This window comes from Electrona antarctica (genome assembly GCF_951216825.1).
Source record: "Electrona antarctica genome assembly, chromosome: 6".
In the NCBI taxonomy this organism is placed as follows: domain Eukaryota; kingdom Metazoa; phylum Chordata; class Actinopteri; order Myctophiformes; family Myctophidae; genus Electrona; species Electrona antarctica.
The window spans coordinates 40,986,990-41,009,768 of NC_136811.1; the positions used below are offsets into that span (position 1 = coordinate 40,986,990).

The following is a 22,779-nucleotide window of genomic DNA, read 5'->3' on the forward strand; positions in this document are numbered from 1 at the left end:
ATGGATTCTATTTGTTTTCTGACAGTGCTGCAGCCCTGCAGCTGGGCAGACACAGCCAGCGCGAACTTATGGAATACTTTTTTTGTTGTGTTTTGGGTCAATGTATTAATTTATGTTAGTTAGCCATGTAATAAGCGGGATAATATCCTGTATATTAACATATACAAATAAAATAAAAATATATTTTTGTTATTGAATGAACAAAATAAGAAAAGTCACAAAGATATGCATGTTCTGTTTGTAATACATTTCAAAAGGGAATGTGCACAGTGGTGACTGCAATCTAATACTTAAAAAAGATAAATTGACTTATCTTTTGACCTTGAACATAAAAAAACATGTCCACGACTAGTTGTCTACTGCCAACGGTGTCGACTAGTTGGTGAAACCAGTTGACCGTCAACATACCTTAACTAATATGATTTGTACACGTTTTTCAGTTGAAAATCAGTATGAAGGTATACATTAGGGGAACCTTAGGGTTAAGTTCAGGAAGGAAAGCCTGTATAGGCTTCAGGTTGCTTCTAATGATTGCATGATGTGCATACTATTGAGGTTGTGCAGTGCAACCCTTTCCATGCAATATTGAGAAATGTATGTGATGACAGAATGAGTCAGTCTCAGAATTGTTTTATTATGCTGCTGTCTAACACTAACCTCACAACCCCAACTTCAGTTACAAGATATCGGTCTACTTTCTGGAATGATTGTCTCTTGAAATAGCTGATGTTTTTATGGTATAGGGTGTTTTTGTGTTTTTTTAATTCATGTTGTTTGTTTTTTAATGGATTCCTGAGTCTACACTAATAAAGTTGATTGATTGAATTGATTGATTGATATACTGTAATTATAAAGCTCTGATGCAGATCGAAGCAATGTCTTTCTAAAGTACATTCATTCAAGTGAACAGTAGTGAAACGAGCCACAGTTGTTACCACTGACAAACTCAGTATGTAACAACACCGTTCATAACATGATAAATATGACATATGTTATCAACCAAATTAATTCGTTTATTTATTGATGCCTAAAATAGTGAATTAATATGCAAAATGTTATTTCATATTTAATCATTTTGTAGCTATGTGTAAAACCTTTAACGGTGTCTGGAGAAGTGGATAAGTTCTACCTCAATTACCCAATGCTATCGATTCATACAGTGTTTAAAACAGCATTTCCTATGTGAAGGAAAACAAACCACCATTATTATAAAAATATATAAAATAGCCCAAATCATGTATTTTAGTGGATGTTCAGATGAATTTGAACTTTTACATTTTTGCTGCTATCCATGTTATTATTATCTTGTCTGTGAGCATACAGTGCCACCATGTGGCTTAGGGGAAATTAAAGGAATATGGATGGATTTGTTTTGTCTCCTCAGGAGACTTGTCTCCCACAACCCACAACCTTCCATATGAAAGGCATATGTCGAGTCTAACCACTACACTAGGGAGGCCCCTAAGGAAAATTAAAGGAATATTATATACACAAACCCCGTAATGGCTAATGGCTTGAATATAAGGATAATTTTCTTTTGTATCCCATTCCCTTACGGTTCGCTGGGTTTAATTGATTGATTGAATACTATATTAGTCAGAAATGTAAACAGCGCGTTATACAGTGAGACATTACGGCTAAAAGGATAACACAAAAGGTCCTGGAGACTAGTCTGGATTCCATAGTAGGGTCTTATATATTAGCGGTTAGAGGTCACAGGGCCAGGCAGCAAACAGTGCCAACATGTGGCTTAACGAAAACATACAGACTGGATAGGCCTACTGGAAAAATGAACATGCAGCTTTGTTTCCTTTTGTTTTTGTAGGATGGAAAGTAAACCGTGTTTCTGGGACAAATTTACGTATAGTTATAGACGGGTGGAGACAGTGGATTAATTAATTTAACAAATTAATTAATTTAACAAATTAATTAATTCAGTTAACTCAGCACTAATCATAATACTTTCCTGTCTCTCCTTTTGAACAGGATCATATAGGCTAGTGTATTATAATTATAATTCACATCGTTGTAATATTATAATAATTTTATAATGTATTATAATCACTGTTATAATGCAATGTAGTGTGATTATAAGTCACTATGAATATTTTACTTAAAACGGACTGTATAGCATTATTTGACTGAACACTGAATGAAAACATGCAGAGGGAAAATTAATTTGCGGCTTTGTTTTATTTTGGATTTGTTTTTGCAGAGTGATGGAATACATACAGTGGCTGAACTTGATGAATACTTCTGGGGTGACTACAACAGTACTTATAATTCTAATGACACTGACCTTGGTGACACTGACCTTGGGACGGTATGTGACAGTAATGGGACCATGCATTTTGAGGCGGTGTTCATCCCAGTTCTGTACTACCTGGCTCTGGTAGTCGGTCTGCTGGGGAACGGACTGCTCCTGTGGGTTCTGGTAAAGCGGAGGCGGGACTGGAGCGTGACGGACACCTTCATCCTCCACCTGGCCGTGGCTGATACCCTGCTACTGGTGACCCTTCCCTTCTGGGCTGCGCAGTCCGCTCAGGAAAAGGGGTGGAGCTTCGGGACCCCCATGTGCAAGATCATCGGAGCAATATTCACGGTAATGACTGCTGTAAATGACAGGAAAGAGGTAGGACAGACCTGAGAGCATTGTTAAACCGGTTGGATTACCACTGCTCCCTCTCTATGCACTCCTCTACACTTTCACAATTAGTTTAAAATACTAGGAGATACTGCAACACCCTTGAAAGTAGAAGGGGCTCATTTCTGTTTAGCTATTGGGTTTGTTTTATGGTGGTATATAGGCTATTATTTATTGTCAAATTACAAGACAAACAGTAGACCAAGGTCAATGCACTTTGCATGTATTAAGTGTGCACCAAATTATGGCTGCCATATACACCTTTCTGAGAAAAGGAGAAGGCATGCAGTTGACTTTGTTCCTCTGGTCTTTCTTTTCCTCACTTTGTTTCTCTCCAGATCAACTTCTACTGTGGGATCTTCCTTCTGGCCTGTATCAGTCTGGACCGCTACCTGTCCATCGTCCACGCTGCCCAGATGTTCTCTCGCAGGAAGGCCTGGTTAGTTCATTCCAGCTGCCTGTCGGTCTGGCTCCTCTCCCTGCTCCTCAGCATCCCCGACTGGGTCTTCCTGCGGGCCCATGAAGATGATAGACGAGGAAACAGGATTGAGTGCATTCGCGACTACCATCACTTCTCTCAGTCAACGACTGAATGGCGTCTGGGCTCCCGTCTGCTCTACCACATCGTGGGCTTCCTGCTACCATCAGCTGTCCTGATCTTCTGCTACACCAGCATCCTGCTGCAACTGCAGCGAGGCTCCCAGGGCCTCCAGAAACAGAGGGCTGTCAGGGTCATCCTGGCCCTGGTGGTGGTCTTCTTCCTCTGCTGGACACCATACAACATCACCCTCATGGTGGACACTATGGGGGTCCAACAGTCCAACATCTCCTTGTCCAGTGACAATAACCTGACGTGCAGAAGCAGGTCTTCTCTGGAAAAAGCCATTACTGTCACCTCCACCCTGGGTTACATCCACTGCAGCCTCAACCCTGTGCTCTACGCCTTTGTCGGTGTGAAGTTCCGCCGTCAGCTGCTGGACATTTTGAGGTCTCTAGGCTGCAGGATGAAGAGTAGTGTCAAATTCCAGTCTCCTGCCGGAAGCAGGAAAAGCTCCCTCTGGTCGGAGTCTGGGGACACCTCTAACTCCATCGCTATCTGAGACTGTGGCCTGAGTGGCAGGCAGACAGATGCAGACACATGGACAGACAGCAAGACAGAGACAAACCAGATGGGAGGGCAGACTGACAGAAAGACAAGGGCTGTTCAAACCAAGCACCTTAACTGCAACTATAACTATAAGTAAGATTTAAAAAGCTGTGTTCACACCACAACTATACAGCCCTTAAATGAACAGCAAACAAATAGGTAATGACGTGATGTTGTGCTATGTAGATCGGTGCTTGTAGATCGACGAGCAACACCATCATACAACAAGTATAGTATACGTCAGGAGTTATTCACAGCTACATGGCATTTCAAACCTTTCAGGGTTTTTCTTTTTTCGTTTGTCATTTTTCAGATGAGACAACCTTATCAATGGGGGACTGCCAGCTTCCCAGCTTCTAACAGGGTTAGGTCAAAGCTACTTAAGATAGATTACTGTGTCATTAATTAGTTCTATTCATTATTCTCTGTATTAGTTCTTGGTGTTTTTTATGATTACTTCTTTTCAGCTTGGGTCACACACATATTCAACAGGTTATGGTGTTTTCAAAAATTGTTCAATGTGCCCTTTGTGAACTTTCCCACACCATCCAGTGTTCTCTGCACAGCCCTGGCACTGAAAAGCTTAACCCATTTAGGACTGAGAATAATGTTATGTTGCTCCTGTACATAGACCCCCTTTCCACCGGTTGGTTCCCAATGGGAACCGGTTCAGTTATTTTTGGTTATTAGTCCATGAGCCAGAGCTCCAAAATTCGTGGGAAAAACTAGACCTATATTAAATTGTTTATAGGATCAATGTATAAATGTAAGTATAAATGTATAGATGATAACCCTTCCACAGTATAGCTTTTTCATATTTTCGATTATTTTGCATATTTTCCTACATAATGGATATATAATGCATATTTAAAAACGTAAAATTTGTAATACAATTAAATCATTGTCTTCGTGTAAGTACTCAATTGGAGAAGTTTCATGGTGATAACAATCTAATATAGGTATGGTTTTGCCCACTCAATTCATAATTAACGTTCCAATTTTGGAGCTCTAGCTGGCTCATGGATAAGAACCAAAAAGAACTGAACCATTGGGAGCCAACCGATGGAAAAGGGGCCATACTGTAGCAACAAGAACCCCAAAAGGGGTTCCCGTCCTGAATGGGTTTTTTGTTCTCATGGAGTTCTTCATGTGAGCTTTATCAATGCTAGATTTAGATGATCTAATATGACCCCAGATTGTCACCAGTTTAGGAAGGTTGTGAGTATAGAAGAGAATGGTTCTACGCATTGTGGTTCTCAACACTTGACTCCAGGGATCCAGACTGCTGCTATATTTCTGTTTTACCAGGTAGTTGCATTTCCAGGTCAAAAGTTTCCCCAGGTGACTTAAATACAAACCAGCAGTAGTATAGCGTAGCCTAGTCTGCACCCAGGACAGAGTTGAGAACCACTTGTCTATGCTCGATTCTGTTTGTCTATTTGTGTATTCTCTATCGTGATATTGTGTGCAGTTATTTCCAGAAAAACCTTGAGCTATGCTCAACAAAATACTTTTTTCTCCATCCATATTACTCACTCAATATTAACTAACATTCAAGGAGTAATCACCTCACAGTGACTCTAATGAACTATTTTCCTTCATGGAAGCAATGAAATCCATTTTAAATCCACAAAGAGAAATTGTTGTCAAACGATTTCTTTAAAAGCTGAACATATCTGCACCGGCTGCTGTTTATTTGCATAGTTTATGTACTACTTCTGTTTTATTTTACATAGGCTTAATAGTAGTATTATTATCATTATCAAAAACTTTTAAACCCTACTCTTTCCAGAATTCCAGTCCTATTCTTCTTCCCTTTCCTGAAAACGGTAAATGATGGAGCTCATGTATTGTGTATTGTGCGTGTGTGTGTGCGTGCGTGATTGAACGGTGTGTCTTTGTCTTTAAACCTTTAAATGTATAAATAAAATTGTAAAAAAAATTTAATAAATAAAACATTGATGAAACATGTTATTCTCATTATATTTTGTTGGCTTATATGAAATACATTTACTTTTTGTAAATACCTCTCAGTCCCGGCATAGTGGTTTCCAACGGATTGTGTGGCCCTGGTCTTTCCCTAGTGGGTCTGATCGAGGGTAGCTACTGGGACGTAAGTCGGGACTTGATCACGCCGGCTGGGTCACCCGAGTGAGGGGTATGATGTTCGCGAGATCCGAAACCCCAATGACCTACACTCCTACAGTGATACATCACTGAGGATACGTCCCAGTTGCATCCATGCGATGTATTTTCGCTCTTTCGTTCTTGCACACAACTCATTTATATCTTTCATCAAATCAAGATAAAATCTATCAATGCCTCAAACATATGAGTGTTACTGATACTGTACTACCAGAAAGAAGACACAGACTACCTCTTTCATTTTTAATATAGATAAGCTTTTGGTCTTCAGGCAGAGGCTCCGAGCTGAGCTGCTATCCACAAACTGAATTATTTACACTTTACACTATACTCCAAGGACAGATACAAATATATGTTTATATTATATTTTGTCAACTGTCGAATCTGTAGGCTATATTGCAACTCTGACAGACACAAAGTAACCTTTAATCTGATACTAACGCAGTGAGAGGTAGCGGTGGAGACGGCATTAGTACAAACATTGATGGTTATCATGAAAGAGGAAGGAAACAAAGTGCTCTGGGATGTGTTACAGTAAGCAAGTGTTTGCATTAATTCTAAACGCTACAAGAGAATACTATACGCAGAATTTGTACAGAGAGAATAAAATGTGCGGTTAGGTTATGACATGACATCTGTCATAAACTTCAAATCATCATGTGCTTTCACAGCTACAACACCATGGATATTGATCAGGCAAATTAGCACTATTAAAACTGAAATTAATTAAATTAAAACAGAATATAGAATGAATGTCTTTCTAATTAATACATTTACAACAACATAAACATGATAAAATATGACAGATTTAATCAACCAAATAAAATAGTTTATTTATTGACACCTTAGATAATGAATCAATATGCAAAATCTTATTTTATAGCAAGTAGGCCTACTGTTCAAATATGTGTAAAACCTTTCTTGGTCATGTGTACTGTTGTCTGGATATTAAAGTGGATAGTTCTTGGCCCAATAACCCCAGCAAGCTATAGCCCTATTTGTATACATATATGCTTTTGATTGATTGATTGAAATATGTATTAACAGTTTGCAGAATTACAGTACATTTCAAGCACAAACTCAATACAAAGACTGTTAACTGTGAGTGGACGACCCAATTAAGCATTACACTTGTTTACAAGAGGGTCCACCATGTTCAATTCATCAAAACATTTAGAGACGTACAAATAGACACTTCTATATAGTCAAAGAACAGAACAGGAATTAAAAAGGAGGTAAAAAGGGAAAAGAAACATATACAGTGAGGGGGAAAAAGGGGTGGTGGGGAGTGATTCAGATTGTACGGGGGCCAGTTTCGAATTGATTGGTTTTGAAGGAGTCAAGGAGTCAAGGGATTCACATGTCTTAATGACTGTTGGTAGGGCGTTCCACATTTTGGTGGCATAGGAGCGAAAATAATTTAGTCCCTTGTTTGTGCCGAATCTGGGTTGTACATGGTTTGTTGCACTCCCTCTGGTGTTGTGGGTGTGGACTTCGTTAACATTAAGGAAGTATTTAGACAGGTACATGGGTATCTTGGTGGTGTATCGAATCTTGTGGACCAGACCCATTGCAAGATGCTGTACTCTGTCGTCGACCCTAAGCCATTCCAGCCTGTCAAAGTGGGCAGGGGTGAGGTGGGTTCGGGGGGTGAGGCCAAGGGGTGTCTTAATGACTGTTGGTAGGGCGTTCCACATTTTGGTGGCATAGGAGCGGAAATAATTTAGTCCCTTGTTTGTGCCGAATCTGGGTTGTACATGGTTTGTTGCACTCCCTCTGGTGTTGTGGGTGTGGACTTCGTTAACATTAAGGAAGTATTTAGACAGGTACATGGGTATCTTGGTGGTGTATCGAATCTTGTGGACCAGACCCATTGCAAGATGCTGTACTCTGTCGTCGACCCTAAGCCATTCCAGCCTGTCAAAGTGGGCAGGGGTGAGGTGGGTTCGGGGGGTGAGGCCAAGGGGTGTCTTAATGACTGTTGGTAGGGCGTTCCACATTTTGGTGGCATAGGAGCGAAAATAATTTAGTCCCTTGTTTGTGCCGAATCTGGGTTGTACATGGTTTGTTGCACTCCCTCTGGTGTTGTGGGTGTGGACTTCGTTAACATTAAGGAAGTATTTAGAGTAGACAGGTACATGGGTATCTTGGTGGTGTATCGAATCTTGTGGACCAGACCCATTGCAAGATGCTGTACTCTGTCGTCGACCCTAAGCCATTCCAGCCTGTCAAAGTGGGCAGGGGTGAGGTGGGTTGCGGCAAGTAGGAGCCTGACCAGTTTGTTTTGGGAGGTCTGGAGCCTTGTTTTGAGGGCCTTTGAGGTGCTGTGGTACCAAGAGGTGCATGCATACTAGTCAAAGAAACCTTGTACGAGGGCTCCTGTTAAGGTCTTCAAGGTGTTTCTGTTGACCAGTGAGGAGATCCTGTAAAGGAATCTTGTTCTTTGATTGACTTTTTTTGGTGGCCATTTTATCACCGGAAAGATTAGCCTCCAGGATGGAACCTAGGTAGGTAATTTCATCTTTTCGTGTGATAATATTGTCACCCACTCTAACCAAGAAGCCATCTGCCTTGCTGAGATTACTATTTGATCCGAAGAGAATGGATTCAGTTTTTCCCAGGTGTAAGGATAGTTTGTTATCAGCGAGCCAGGTGCAGATTCTACCGAGTTCAGAGCTGAGGGTCTTTTCAACCTGCAGTTTATTGGTCCTGTCCGAGACCAGCAGTGCTGAGTCATCTGCGAACAGGAACAAGTTGCAGTCACAAGCTGATGTCATGTCGTTTACATATATTAGGAACAGTAAAGGCCCTAGTATGCTTCCTTGTGGAACGCAGCTCACTGGGAGGGGGGGGGGGGGGGGGGGGGGGGAGTGTTCAGGTTCAGGTTCAAAAATAATGTGTGAGTGCTGTGTGTGTGTTATTAAGGAAAACAAGCCATACTACAAAACATGACCAATGATACATCAATTAAAAAAAAAAAAATTACAAGATTCGATACACCACCAAGATACCCATGTACCTGTCTAGATACTTCCTTAATGTTAACGAAGTCCACACCCACAACACCAGAGGGAGTGCAACGAACCATGTACAACCCAGATTCGGCACAAACAAGGGACTAAATTATTTTCGCTCCTATGCCACCAAAATGTGGAACGCCCTACCAACAGTCATTAAGACATGCGAATCCCTTGACTCCTTCAAAACCGCTCTCAAAGGGCACCTACGGATGGCTGCAATTCGAAACTGGCCCCCGTAAAATCTGAATCCCCCCCCACCGCCACCCCCTTTTCCCTCACTGTATATGTTTCTTTTCCCTTTTTTCCTCCATTATGATGAATTCCTGTTCTGTTCTTTGTCTATATAGAAGTGTCTATTTGTACGTCTCTAAATGTTTTGATGAATTGAACATGGTGGACCCTCTTGTAAACAAGTGTACTGTATATATTTCTTTTCCCTTTTTACCTCCTTTATGATGAATTCCTGTTCTGTCTATAGAAGTGTCTATTTGTACGTCTCTAAATGTTTTGATGATTTGAACATGGTGGACCCTATTGGAAACAAGTGTAATGCTTAATTGGGTCGTCCACTCACAGTTAACAGCCTTTGTATTGAGTTTGTGCTTGAAATGTACTGTAATTCTGCAAACTGTTAATAAATTCTTCAATCAATCAATCAATCAATCAATGCTTAATTGGGTTGTCAACTCACAGTTAACAGCCTTTGTATTGAGTTTGTGCTTGAAATGTAGCCTACTGTAATTCTGCAAACTGTTAATAAATATTTCAATCAATCAATCAATCAATCAATCAAAAACGTTACTTTTCTTTACCGTTGTACCCTCACATAGGCTATCTCGTCAACAGTGAGCATACAGTGCCACCATGTGGATGAAAATAAAACTTTGTTCACCCGGGCCGTGATGTCTTGGGATATTCAAGACAAAGAGTTCTGCAAACAGTGCCAGATTTTTTCTTTTCGATTGGTTTGCCATGGCAAGACTGAAGTGAAAGAAAACGTCTTCAGTGAATGTGATGAACACTATTGGGAGCGCAGTGCCTTTCCTTGTTGTGTGACCTTGGGAGTGCTGTGTGTGAAAGTCAAGAGACCATGCATTTTGCATTTTGAGGCGGTGTTTACTGTAGGCCTACATAGCAGTTCTGAAGCTGTACTCACAAAAGCTCTGGTTGTCTGGTATAGTTGGTCTGCAGCTCTGCTGTCTGGGGAACGGACTGCTCCTGTGGGTTCTGTTCTGTTTCAAACTTTAAGGCAGGAGACTCAGGACTTTATCCTCCACGTGGGCATGCCTGATACAGTTATAGGCTACCTCGAGAGTCGAGAGTTGTTTTTTCTTTATTTGCCGATGGGTTATTTTTTCCCTGCTGCTGCTACACTTGACACAATTTGTTTAAAATATATCTCGTGCGCAAGAGTCTATTTCTAAGGCTATTTCTATTTTTTTGAGGGGCTAGCCCAATGGCTTTCAGAAATTACGTCATATGGCTGCTCGCATTGATTGATTGATTGATTGATTGATTGATTGATTGATTAAAGTAACAGTTTGCAGAACAGTACATTTCAAGCACAACTCAATACAAAAACTGTTAACTGTGAGTGGACGACCCAATAAAGCATTACACTAGTCTACAAGAGGGTCCACCTTGTTCAATTCATCAAAAACATTCATCACAAAAATGCCGTGCACGGCACGCAGGCCGCAGCACATGCACACGCGCACACACACACACACACACACACACACACACACACACACAGTCTGATCAGTGATCAATAAGCTTAAAGCAATTGGTTTTAACGTTTGATAGCACATCAGTGAGCTGGATGCAATCCTACCTGGAGGGGAGAGAACAGCTGGTGGAGGTGAACAGAACACCCCCGCCCCCATGACATGGCATCAGCTTGTGACTGCATGCAACTTCCTGTTCACGGATGACTCTGCAGCTGCTGGTCTCACAGCAACAAACTGCAGGTTGAAAAGGCCCTCAGCTCTGAACTCAGTGAACTCGGTAGAATCTTGCTAGTCTGATAAAAAACTATCATTACACCTGGTAAAAACGGAATCCATTCTCTTTGGATCAAATAGTAATCTCAGCAAGGCCGACCGCCTCTCGGTTAAAGTGGGTGACAATATTATCATACGAAAAGATGAAATTTTAATTACCTACCTACCATCCTGGAGGCAAATGTTTCCTGTCAGGCCCGGATTGGACAGTCTGGCAATTGTGGCAAATGCTAGAAGGGCTGGGGGGTCAAGGGGCCGGGGCTGAGCCAAAACAAAAAGAAAAACTAAGACATGGTAGCGTCTTTGAGCCGTCTTTGGGCCGGTGTAGACCACAAACGCCAGGGCCGATTTTCTGTGCCAGTCCGTACCTGATAAAATGCCACCAATGTAATCAAAAAAGTCAACCAAAGAACAAGATTCCTGTACACTGTACAGGAATCTTGTTCTTTGGTTGACTTTTTCTGTACAGTGTACAGGATCTCCTCCCTGACAACTTTAATACCCTACTTTTATACCCTAACACTAACAGGAGCCTCATACAAGGTTTTTTCGACTATATGCATGCACCATGGTACCACAGCACCTCAAAGGCCCTTAAAACAAGGCTCCAATTTCCAAACTCAAACTGGTCAGGCTACTATTTGGCCTTACTCCCAGAACCCACCTCACCCCTGCCCTTCCTCCATTTTGATAGGCTGGAATGGCTTAGGGTTGACCAGAGTAATCTAGTAAGAGAGTGGTGACACGCTTTGAACTCGCCGCAAAGCGGGTGCCTATGGGCGATAGTTCCAAACATTGCTCCTATGGCTGGAACTATTCCATTGAGATAGAATGAGCACTTCCGCATTCCATTGTTACTAGATTACTCTGGGGTTGACGACAGAGTACAGCAACTTGCAATGGGCCTGGTCTACAAGATTCACTACACCACTAAGATACCCATGTAGCTGTCAAAATACTTCCTTAATGTCAACGAAGTCCACAATCACAACACCAGAGAGAGAGATAGTTCAACAAACCACGTTCAACCCAGATTCGGCTCAAACAAGGTATTAAATTAATTTAGCTCCTATGCCACTAAAATGTGGAATAGGCCTACCCTATACAGCCATTAAGAAATGTGAATCCCTATTCCCTACTCCTTCAAAACCACTCTCAAAGACGGCTGCAATTCGAAACTGCCCCCCATTTTTCCATACTGTACATGTTTTCCCCTTTTTTACTTTCCTTAACTGTATGATTTCCTTTTTTCATAGATGGGTATATTTAATGTTCTGATGAATTTAAAATGGAGGACCCTTGTTGTAAACGTCTAAAGTGATTTTTCTGGAAATCAAGACAAGAAATTTGAGTGCTTTTACCTCAAAAACCATTACATGGGTTTTTATTCTCAGGATGTTTCTGCTATTCAATACAAAATAATACAATACAAATAATGTTCCGGTGCAGTTCAGTGAAAGGAATAAACACCAAACATTGTAAAATAACCACAATTTAAAGAAATACATTACCTGGAGTCCGAACTAAAACCATCAAACTTTAGAATAGCTCAGAGACAGTGATCACAAATCAGCCCCATTTTACACATACCTATAGTGGTTTCAGTGGAACTGAATTCCTGGCAGGAAATACAAGAAAAATAAAATCTGGCAATGCCTCAAACACATGTTTTTAGGGCGTATAGGCAACAGTGTTGTCATAGTCATACTGTGATACTGCAATACCAGAATCGAGGTATAGTGCTAAAAATGGTATATCTGCACATGATCACCATAAACTATCTACTATCTACAGTACCTTTTTCAGCACATAATGGAATTATATTTTTTTATTTAATTGTTGACCTGAGATTTTCAAACACAAACAGCTCTTCCTGCACGAACTGAATCATGTGCTCATAACAGTTTGTGTGTACACCTGTACAGTATAATTTTTTGTTGCACATTGCATTTTGTACATAAATTGCATTTCTCAATCATGCTACATGAACACCCCGAGGGGTCCCCATGTAGGATCACACCCATTTTAACCACTTTATCCATATTTTATACATTTTTGAACATCGTTTTAAAGCCCTGGCAGGCTGGCACAACACATTTTCTGTAGAGATCCAAATGCATATCAAATACTACAAATTCTAATACTCAAATGCTAATACTTTTGTACTTGTTGAATAGAGTATGCGCATGCATAAAGTGAGTGGCAATGTGAGTGGCAAAGTGGGTTTAACGTTGTTTAATGCAATCAGATAGGATTTTTCTGTTTGGATGTACAGTATATGGGCTGTCAAGGCCAGAAAGTAGTTTTTTGCCACTCAGGTGTTCCCGCATACCTTTCGGGTATGATGATGTCACACACACACGCATACCCTCTATTCCGGACTTTCACTTGTAACAGAGAGTATTTCTATATTGCAGTATTGATACTTAAGTAAAACATGACAGTATTTTTTCCACCACTGGAACTTGAGCACAACCACTGATACCTTATCAACACAGGTCCGCTATATAACAATGGTCTACATTGTTCTTTGAACATTTGTTTAACAAATGAGATTTGTGGCAATCTTATTCACATACAACATTTGCCTCTCCACTGACAACACCGACTTGGTGCATTTGAATACCAAGCCTGTGTAACAGCCTGTATCTGTGGGTACAGGCTTTAGTTTAGACATACAGGCTTTAGTTTAGACATACTATTGGTCGGACTGTCATTAGACCGACAACCAACAGCGCATGCCATGTTTTAATCTGCGTGTGCATCCCGTATCTGTAGGCTATATTTCAACTCTTACTAGATACAAAGTAACCATTGACTTGATGCTAATCATACTAACTGTACAGGAAGCTGACTCAAGATGAGGAAGGAAACTGCACTCTTAGAAGTATTGGTCTTCTTTGGGTTTGAAAAGTAACGTTTTTACAGTGCAAAAAAAAATAACCAAATACTAAAACTACATGTTCATATGACATTTACCCCCATTCACATGATCACTTTTGAACAAAAAAAAAAAAGGAAGGAAGAAAAGAAAACACAGGGTTTTTCATTCGTGTCACAACCTGCATGGCGAGTTGGTGACATGTGAATGAAAACAAAGCGATTAGTGGCAAGTGCACCATGTGATCTTCAAATGTTGTTTCGCCATTATCTACGTCTTTCCCCCTGTCATGTCTTCACATCCGCCCCCTTCTCCATTACTTCTGCACTCTCTACTGTCTGCACCTCCCACCGCAGGGCCTGGTGCACAAAGCACAGCAGTTTTCTTTCTCCATCTACACACAACAGAGGAGTGTTCACTGTTCAGACACCAGACACCACACATGCACGCACACGCACAAACAAAGCTCATAAAAGGGCACAGCACAAATACGAAGAAAGTCACCTGACCGATGGCATCACACCCTGTTTTTGCTGTTTGTGTCATCCTGCCTGCCATGGGACAAGCACGATGTTGTGACAACTAAGTCTGACCCCCAAAAATACGCACTCTGTTTTGCTACCATTCCCTGCGAGCTATACAGTACACACTCGTGTATAAAGGGTAATGGGATTTCCCCAGTGTTTCCTCCAACATCCAGGAAAGTGAGGCTATGACAACACGATGAATGAAAAGTGAAAGCTATCCAGCCATTATCACAAACACATTTACGACCATCAAGACTGCATAATGAAAGTCACAGTAACACTTGCGGACAACAGAAATAGCTTATATTCCTGACCATTCCAAATGTAATGTTTTATGATGAACAATGAACCTCATGCTATATACCAACTGACACTCATCCAACAGTCCTTCCTTTGCCTTACAGTGGATCATTCAATAATTCATGATATGATTTAGCAGTATATAAAATATAATAACAATGTAAATTGATGCATGTCATTCACAACTATATTTACAATGGGATATATAATACATGATAGAGATTAAACTGTTAAAGCTGTATCAAGGTGAAAAGTACAATTTCCTTTTTTGAGCCATTTTGGTATACAGTAGTTGTGTAATTACTTCGTCCTTCACAGTTGATAGTGATTCAGGCTCTGAGACTGTAGTGTAGCAGAATCATTCCAGTGAGACAACATGCCCAATAGCACCACCCTCACTCCATTTGACCTAAATAGGTCTTGGTATTATTTGTAACACCTGTGAAGAAGTAAAAGTAATATTCCACTACTACTTACAATAATTATTACCCCCACTTTTTTAGGGTATTTTTGTCACCATGTCAATATGGCTGCTCTAAGAAATACCCATTAGCTCATCATGACATGGCACTAAAACTTCACTTTTAAAGACTCTATACCCTAGAGTTCTCGACCACTGTTTCCCAAACAATAGATCTGCTAATTTCACTAGTTTGGGTCCCGGGGAGACATCAAATTTCTCTTCTGGGTCACGGGCTAAAACGTTTGGGAACCACGGCCCTAGACACATCCCCGCAGTTATATTTTATATAAATGGGGACGGGACATAATTAAAAACGCAATAAAATTGACATTGTCTTGAATTAATTTACATTTCGTCAAAGGTTTTCTTTTTTAAATACCATGACTGCTACTTGTTTTGTTTGTTTGTTTTTGGCAGATACTACATAATAATATAAAGATAAATTATGTCAAGTGAAATGCAATAAATAAGTGGTAATTTTATCTAGGCCGGGTCTTTGAGGTACCTTTGATGTGGGGGAACCTCTTAGAAAAAGCGAATGCTGGGATTTTTCATTATGACACAGTGGACCTTCACCCTTCAGCCTCATGACCCACACATTAACTTTTCTCTTTGGAACAGACCGAGTGGCAGACAGTTCACTTGCGAGAACCCTCTCAACTCTGGGTTGACTGTGCCTGTTGCTCAGTGTTTATCTGATTTAAAACAACCTTCTCGGAAGCCTGGCCAGGCAGCAGTTCTTTACCTAGACCTAGCTCCCACAGAGACAGGCTGGAGTCAACATTGCACCCTGTTGCACACCTCAGCATCTCAACTGCACGTTCTCTGAAGTTCCTGCACAAGGCGAAATAGAGCATTGGGTTAAGGCAGCTGTGGATGCAGGCCAGAGCATATGTGACCAACAGACCCGTCTCCAAGCAGCTCCTTGTCTTCTGACAACCGCCAACAGTGTCTTGTGGCATTTTTGGTGCGTTAAAGATTGTATCCACCATAAGGGTTATGTTGTAGGGCGTCCAGCAAAGAAAGAAGACCACCACCAGGGCAAGGATGACCCTGTCAGCCCTCTGCTTCTGGAGGCCCTGGGAGCCTCGCTGCAGTTGCAGCAGGATGTTGGCGTAGCAGAAGATCAGGACAGCTGAGGGCAGCAGGAAGCCCATGATGTGGTAGAGCAGACGGGAGCCCAGACGCCATTCAGTCGTTCCGAAGAGCAGGTAGGTGTGAATACACTCCATCTTGTCTTGTTTCTTATCTTTCACGGCCTGCAGGAAGACCCATTCGGGGATGCTGAGGAGAATGGAGAGGAGCCAGACTGACAGGCAGCTGAAACGAACGAACCAGGCCTTCCAGCGGGAGAACATCTGGACAGCGTGGACGATGGACAGGTAGCGGTCCAGACTGATACAGGCCAGAAGGAAGATCCCACAGTAGAAGTTGATCTGGAAGATCCAAGAGGTTTTATTTGCCACTCACTCATACAAGTACGTGCAGTGACATGTTGCTGAGACATGTGCTAAGAACATATTATGTAATATTAAACAAGCTAAAATAACAGGGTAATACAAGCTAAGAAAAAGCATACTAAAAATGAACATGGGGAAGTTTGGGGGGTTACAAATAGAGTTAAGTAATAGATGAAAGAGAGAAAGTGAAATCAAAATGAAAAGAGAAAGTGAGAGCACACTGCCCCAGCACATTCCTTTCTAGATAACCATTCCTCCCCAAACGCTAATGTGAAAGCTATTTATGACTCCCTGCATGCTCCAGCATGCTCAATTCACCATCCATGTGCGCGTGTGTGTGTGTGTGTTGTGTGTGTGGGAGGGGGGGGGGGGGGGGGGCAACACCTCAGAATTCTTGCCACTTTCTTACATCATTTGACAATTTGGCCAATGTTTGACCAGTTTTTATAGTATTATATCGTTTTTGAGGGGCGCTAGCCCCTCCTATACAAGTTTATTGTTTGTTTTTAGTTCAATGTTTGTTTTAAAAACGCCATTGAAAATTAAGGGAAAATGTAATGTTTGTTTTAAAAACACGATTGACAATAAAGAGAATTTAATGTTTGTTTTGTCACCGTATGTTTGACATCATCATTACATCACCTAATCATAGCAACATGAGTTGATGAGATGATAAGAGCGCCCCTCACTTCCCACGGGTGTGATTTTGTATTACTATTTTGAAACAGTAATGCATGGCCTTTTTTATTTTCTTTCAGGTATTAAAAAGTCCTTAAATTGTCACTTCACTGACCCCGAGTCCCGCCCCACAGGTTGAGACCACTGCATTATACCACCTGTATGAGTTGTAAACAGAAAGATTTAGCAAGGCAGTGCATCGTATCAGTATGTGGTATAGGCTGAGTGAGTCGTTATTACCGTGAACAGTGCATCGTATCAGTATATGGTATAGGCTGAGTCGTTATTACCGTGAACAGTGCATCGTATCAGTATATGGTATAGGCTGAGTCGTTATTACCGTGAACAGTGCATCGTATCAGTATATGGTATAGGCTGAGTCGTTATTACCGTGAACAGTGCATCGTATCAGTTTGTGGTATAGGCTGAGTCGTTATTACCGTGAACATGGCTCCGACGATCTTACACAGGGGGGTCCCGAAGCTCCATCCCTGACTCTTTGTGGCTTGATCTGCCCAGAAGGGCAGTGTCACCAGCAACAAACTATCAGCTATACCCAGGTGGAGCACGAAGGTGTCTGTCACACTCCAGGCCCGTCTCTTCTGAAACAACACCACCGACAGCAGCCCATTTCCCAGCAGACCTACTATCATGGCCAGAGAGTACAGAACCGGAATGAAAATGGCCTCGAAACGATAGATTCCCTCTGGCTTGCACTCATCCACATAAGTGTAGTCGTTGTCATAATCATAAGTGACGTTCTTTTCAAATATCCCTCGGCGGTCCAGATCCATCTTGGTCTGTAGAAAAGGTATAGGTCTCAAATTAAAAATTATATATTATGGTGATTTCTCTATGACTATAGATACAATGCCAATAGTAGCAGCTCATACAGCTAAAATCCTGTCTTGAGTGGTACTTTCAGTTCTAAAACTGAGCTGTTGAGACCAGCTCAGGCTTTTATAAACACAGTGAGAAAGCCCCACATATCCACATATCTCACATGGTGCTGATGTCAACAGATGAAGCAATTCTGGAGTAGAGGTCCCTGCAAGGCCTACAGTTAATTTGAAGACCCATGAAATTACATTTACATTCGCTGTCATGTGACACCTTGCTCCATTTGTGCCGGTGAATTCAATAACCATAATGATGATGGTCATAATAATAATAATAATAATAATAATAATAATAATAATAATAATACAAATATCCTAGTAGGATAATAATAACAACAACAACAATGTTATACTAATACCTTTGTGTGTAAGAGACACTACACACAAAGAAGACTCGTATGGCAATGATAAGCAAGCATATGTTAATGTTATGTAGGCACTAGGCAACGAAATCGCGCGTGCACACACACGCACACACACACACACACACACACACACACACACACACACACACACACTTAAAAGAAAAAACAGCAACAACAACAGAGATTATTATATTAAAAGTCCCATGGAAGGACTGTTAATATCTAGGACTGTAGGACAGTACTATCTACTGGAATGAAGACAGTCACTTACAGTGTTCATGATGTTAGTCATGTCGTCCAAGTTACTTCCATTGAAAACCAGAGCGTGTGATCGCTGCCTGCTGCTGTGCTGACACTATATATAGAGATGGAAAGCTAAACCAACTACCAAGTAACCAACCTTCCCCCAATGCATGGGTTCGTACTACGAAGAAGAAAGTCCACGTGTGGTCTTTCTCTACTTCTAGATTTGTAGCTCGGCTGTCTTTCACACACAAAAGAAATCACACCTCGATGAAGCTCCCTCTCTTTTTTTGCGAACACACGTTTCATTGAATCAACTAAAACCACACGCAGACAGAGGAAGCCGGGTCACAAGGCTCAAGATGATCAGCCGCCACACCACCACAAGCAGAGGATTGTCCTGCAGGGTCAGGACTGAGGAGCAACTGGGATGAGTTTTTTGTATCAACCGTCAACTCAAACGGTCCGACTCCGAAGTGGTTCACTGAAAGCGGTGACCCATCGAATTGTGTGACTCACGCGTGTCGCTGCCTGGCGGTCACTCGTGCACAGCCAGTTGAAATTATTTCACCTCACCCCTTTTCCGTTTTCCTCCCGGAATTGTCCCCAGTGAGGGGTGGGGGAGTGTCTCCCCCCACCCCTCACTGGAGAAATTCAAAGTCCAGCCGTCTGCCGTCCATGCAGTCTCCCCGGGAGACTGCATGGACGGCAGACGGCTGGACTTTGAATTTCTCTAACTATAAACATCTACGACAGCAGACAGCCTAAGCACAAATATAATTTATGAAAAGGCTACCACAGTGAAGTCGGTTCACCGAAGTTGTTGTTGTAAATTGTTGTAAATCCCTCCCAGTGAGCTGTGGCGTTCCACAAGGAAGCATACTAGGGCCTCTACTGTTCCTAATATATGTAAACGACATGACTTCAGCCTGTGACTGCAACTTGTTCCTGTTCGCAGATGACTCAGCACTGCTGGTCTCGGACAGGGACAAACTGCAGGTTGAAAATGCCCTCAGCTCTGAACTCGGTAGAATCTGCACCTGGCTCGCTGATAACAAACTATCTTTACACCTGGGAAAAACTGAATCCATTCTCTTTGGCTCTATTAGTAATCTCAGCAAGGCAAATGGCTTCTTGGTTAGAGTGGGTGACAATGTTATCACACGTAAAGATGAAATTACCTACCTAGGTTCCATCCTGGAGGCTAATCTTTCCGGTGATAAAATGGCCACCAACGTAATCAAAAAAGTCAACCATAGAACAAGATTCCTCTACAGGATCTCCTCACTGGTCAACAAAAACACCTTGAAGACCTTAACAGGAGCCCTTGTACAGGGTTTCTTTGACTATGCATGCACCTCCTGGTACCACAGCACCTCAAAGGCCCTTAAAACCAGGCTCCAGACTTCCCAAAACAAACTGGTCAGGCTCCTACTTGATCTAGCCCCCCGAACCCACCTCACCCCTGCCCACTTCGACAGGCTGGAATGGCTTAGGGTCGACGACAGAGTACAGCACCTTGCAATGGGTCTGGTCCACAAGATTCGATACACCACCAAGATACCCATGTACCTGTCTAGATACTTCCTTAATGTTAACGAAGTCCACACCCACAACACCAGAGGGAGTGCAACGAACCATGTACAACCCAGATTCGGCACAAACAAGGGACTAAATTCTTTTCGCTCCTATGCCACCAAAATGTGGAACGCCCTACCAACTGTCATTAAGACATGCGAATCCCTTGACTCCTTCAAAACCGCTCTCAAAGGGCACCTACGGATGGCTGCAATTCGAAACTGGCCCCCGTAAAATCTGAATCCCCCCCCCCGCCCCCCCCTTCTTTCCCCTCACTGTATATATTTCTTTTCCCTTTTTACCTCCTTTTTGATGAATTCCTGTTCTGTCTATAGAAGTGTCTATTTGTACGTCTCTAAATGTTTTGATGATTTGAACATGGTGGACCCTGTTGGAAACAAGTGTAATGCTTAATTGGGTCGTCCACTCACAGTTAACAGCCTTTGTATTGAGTTTGTGCTTGAAATGTACTGTAATTCTGCAAACTGTTAATAAATTCTTCAATCAATCAATCAATGTTGTAGGCTATGTTGGGATTATCTGACGAGGTACCATTTGAGTGGGCAAAACCTTACATATGCTAAATTATACTAAATTGTTTATAGGGTCAATATAAGTAAAATAATATAGCATTTCCATAGGAGTATCTTTTTATATTTTTCCAAACAGAATATAAACAGCCAATAGCATTACAAGTTATCCCCCTCACTGGGGAAAATTCCGGGAGGAAAAACGTGCAACCACCGGGGTGAGTTATCCAGTAGTTAATAACATTCCCATCGGTCGCGTACGGTCGCGTCCCCATACACATTACCCAGCCCCACAGGCACACCGTTTACACAAATGATGGGGTCTGCCATGATTCATTGAATGATGAAAATAGTCAAACCAAAAAAGAAAACTAAATTGCACACATACTATTAGGGGCACTACAGCATACAGCCGTTGTCTGATGGTCACATTAGACTCAGTACGGTGACCATTGCTCTGATCAGCGCAATATAACATTTGAAGGCGCGCGTTGGCCCGTGTAATCTGTCTCACGAGACAGACTGATTGACTAAGGAAATATTTTGACGATGGGTTCTCAGATGAGATGAGTCTATTTAGGTCTTTATCGAAATAGCAAAACAACGACCCCTGGAGTTGCACAAATCTCTAGTCAACACATTTCGGTGTAACACTCAATACGCCTCTTCAGTTCACTGACACACTCACACACTGTCATACTACAATACACGAACACAATGTGGACACATTTTCTGTCGGGCAACCAGTTGGATTCTACGAGAGATCACATGTCAATGTGACTCATCACATCACTTCATTAGAATAACAAATGAACGGCCACCGCTGTCTCATGTCCTCCACACGGTCAGCTGGACACAAAAGCAGCGTACTAGGAACAATAGCGAGCACAGACTGTGAGACGACCATTGTCCACTAGATGGCAACATGACGGTGTTGTGCTTGAGCCAAAATAAAACGGTTGAGAAATCATGATTCATTTGAGACATTGTTTTATATTTATGGACTGTGAGTGTGACTTGACTCGTACGTGAGTTATCATAGTAATACGTTATCCTAGTAAGTTTCATAGCGTGTGTGCGCGTGTGCGCGCACGCGTGTATGTGTATATAGGCTATATATATTCTTTAAAATAAAAACATTTAACTTAATAAATAGTGAAAAGCAGATCTAAAAGGTCACAATGCATCGCATCTACGACCTTGTAGATTGGAGAATTGTATTAATTCATAATGTATTTCTGTAAGTTTGGGCCTCGGTGCAACAGCCAAAAATATACCCAAACTTTGCATTCAACAGGGTTAAGAATCCAAAGTTAAGAAAGCAACTTCACACAGTCTATTTTAGGCCTAGATCCATCAGGCCTGCTCGGTAATCCACCATAATTTAATGGTGCAATATAAAATAAGATTACAAAAAAAAGAAACAAAAAAAACAACTAAAAAAGGTGTTAATGAAAAACACAAGCAAGGTATAATCTGTCTGGGAATACAATCCAGTAGGCTATATATTAGGCTATTCATTCAAATTACCTCTACCACTGTTACTTTTGCAAACTTTTTTTTTAAAAGATATCTTTTATGGCATTTTTGCCTTTATTTGATAGGGTACAGTAATGTGACAGGAAAGGGGGAGAGAGGTGGGGGGGAAGACATACGGATGATGCGGCAAAGGCCGATGGGCTGGATTACCGGCCTATAGGTGCCTGGACCGCTCAGCCGCGGCCCAGGCCACTTTTGCAAACATTTAATAAAGTATTCAATCAACCAATCAATAATACTGACATACAAGGATATATTTTCAAGCTTTTAGATACATGGTAGCCAGGAAGTCAAGTCATCAATTTAGCTTAGTTAATGGACCATGTAATGGTACAGTACGGTACAGTGGTACAGTAA

General features: G+C 41.6%; 2 protein-coding genes across 2 annotated transcripts; one reads left to right on the forward strand and one right to left on the reverse strand.

The window, feature by feature from the left end:
* Positions 1-2,344: 2,344 nt before the first annotated feature.
* Positions 2,345-3,744, forward strand: LOC306925568 (C-X-C chemokine receptor type 3-like; the record flags this gene model as incomplete). Its single annotated transcript, XM_079504482.1, has 2 exons — positions 2,345-2,602; positions 2,983-3,744. The coding sequence occupies 2 exons, from the start codon at positions 2,345-2,347 to the stop codon at positions 3,742-3,744; spliced, it is 1,020 nt and encodes a 339-aa protein (XP_079360608.1).
* Positions 3,745-12,512: 8,768 nt separating this feature from the next.
* On the reverse strand, positions 12,513-19,246 carry LOC306925557 (C-X-C chemokine receptor type 3-like). Its single transcript, XM_079504460.1, has 3 exons — positions 18,804-19,246; positions 17,709-18,068; positions 12,513-16,566 (listed from the first exon to the last, which is right to left on the reverse strand). Exons 1-3 carry the CDS (start codon positions 18,822-18,824, stop codon positions 15,787-15,789), a joined length of 1,161 nt encoding a protein of 386 aa, XP_079360586.1. The 5' UTR covers positions 18,825-19,246; the 3' UTR covers positions 12,513-15,786.
* Positions 19,247-22,779: the final 3,533 nt, after the last annotated feature.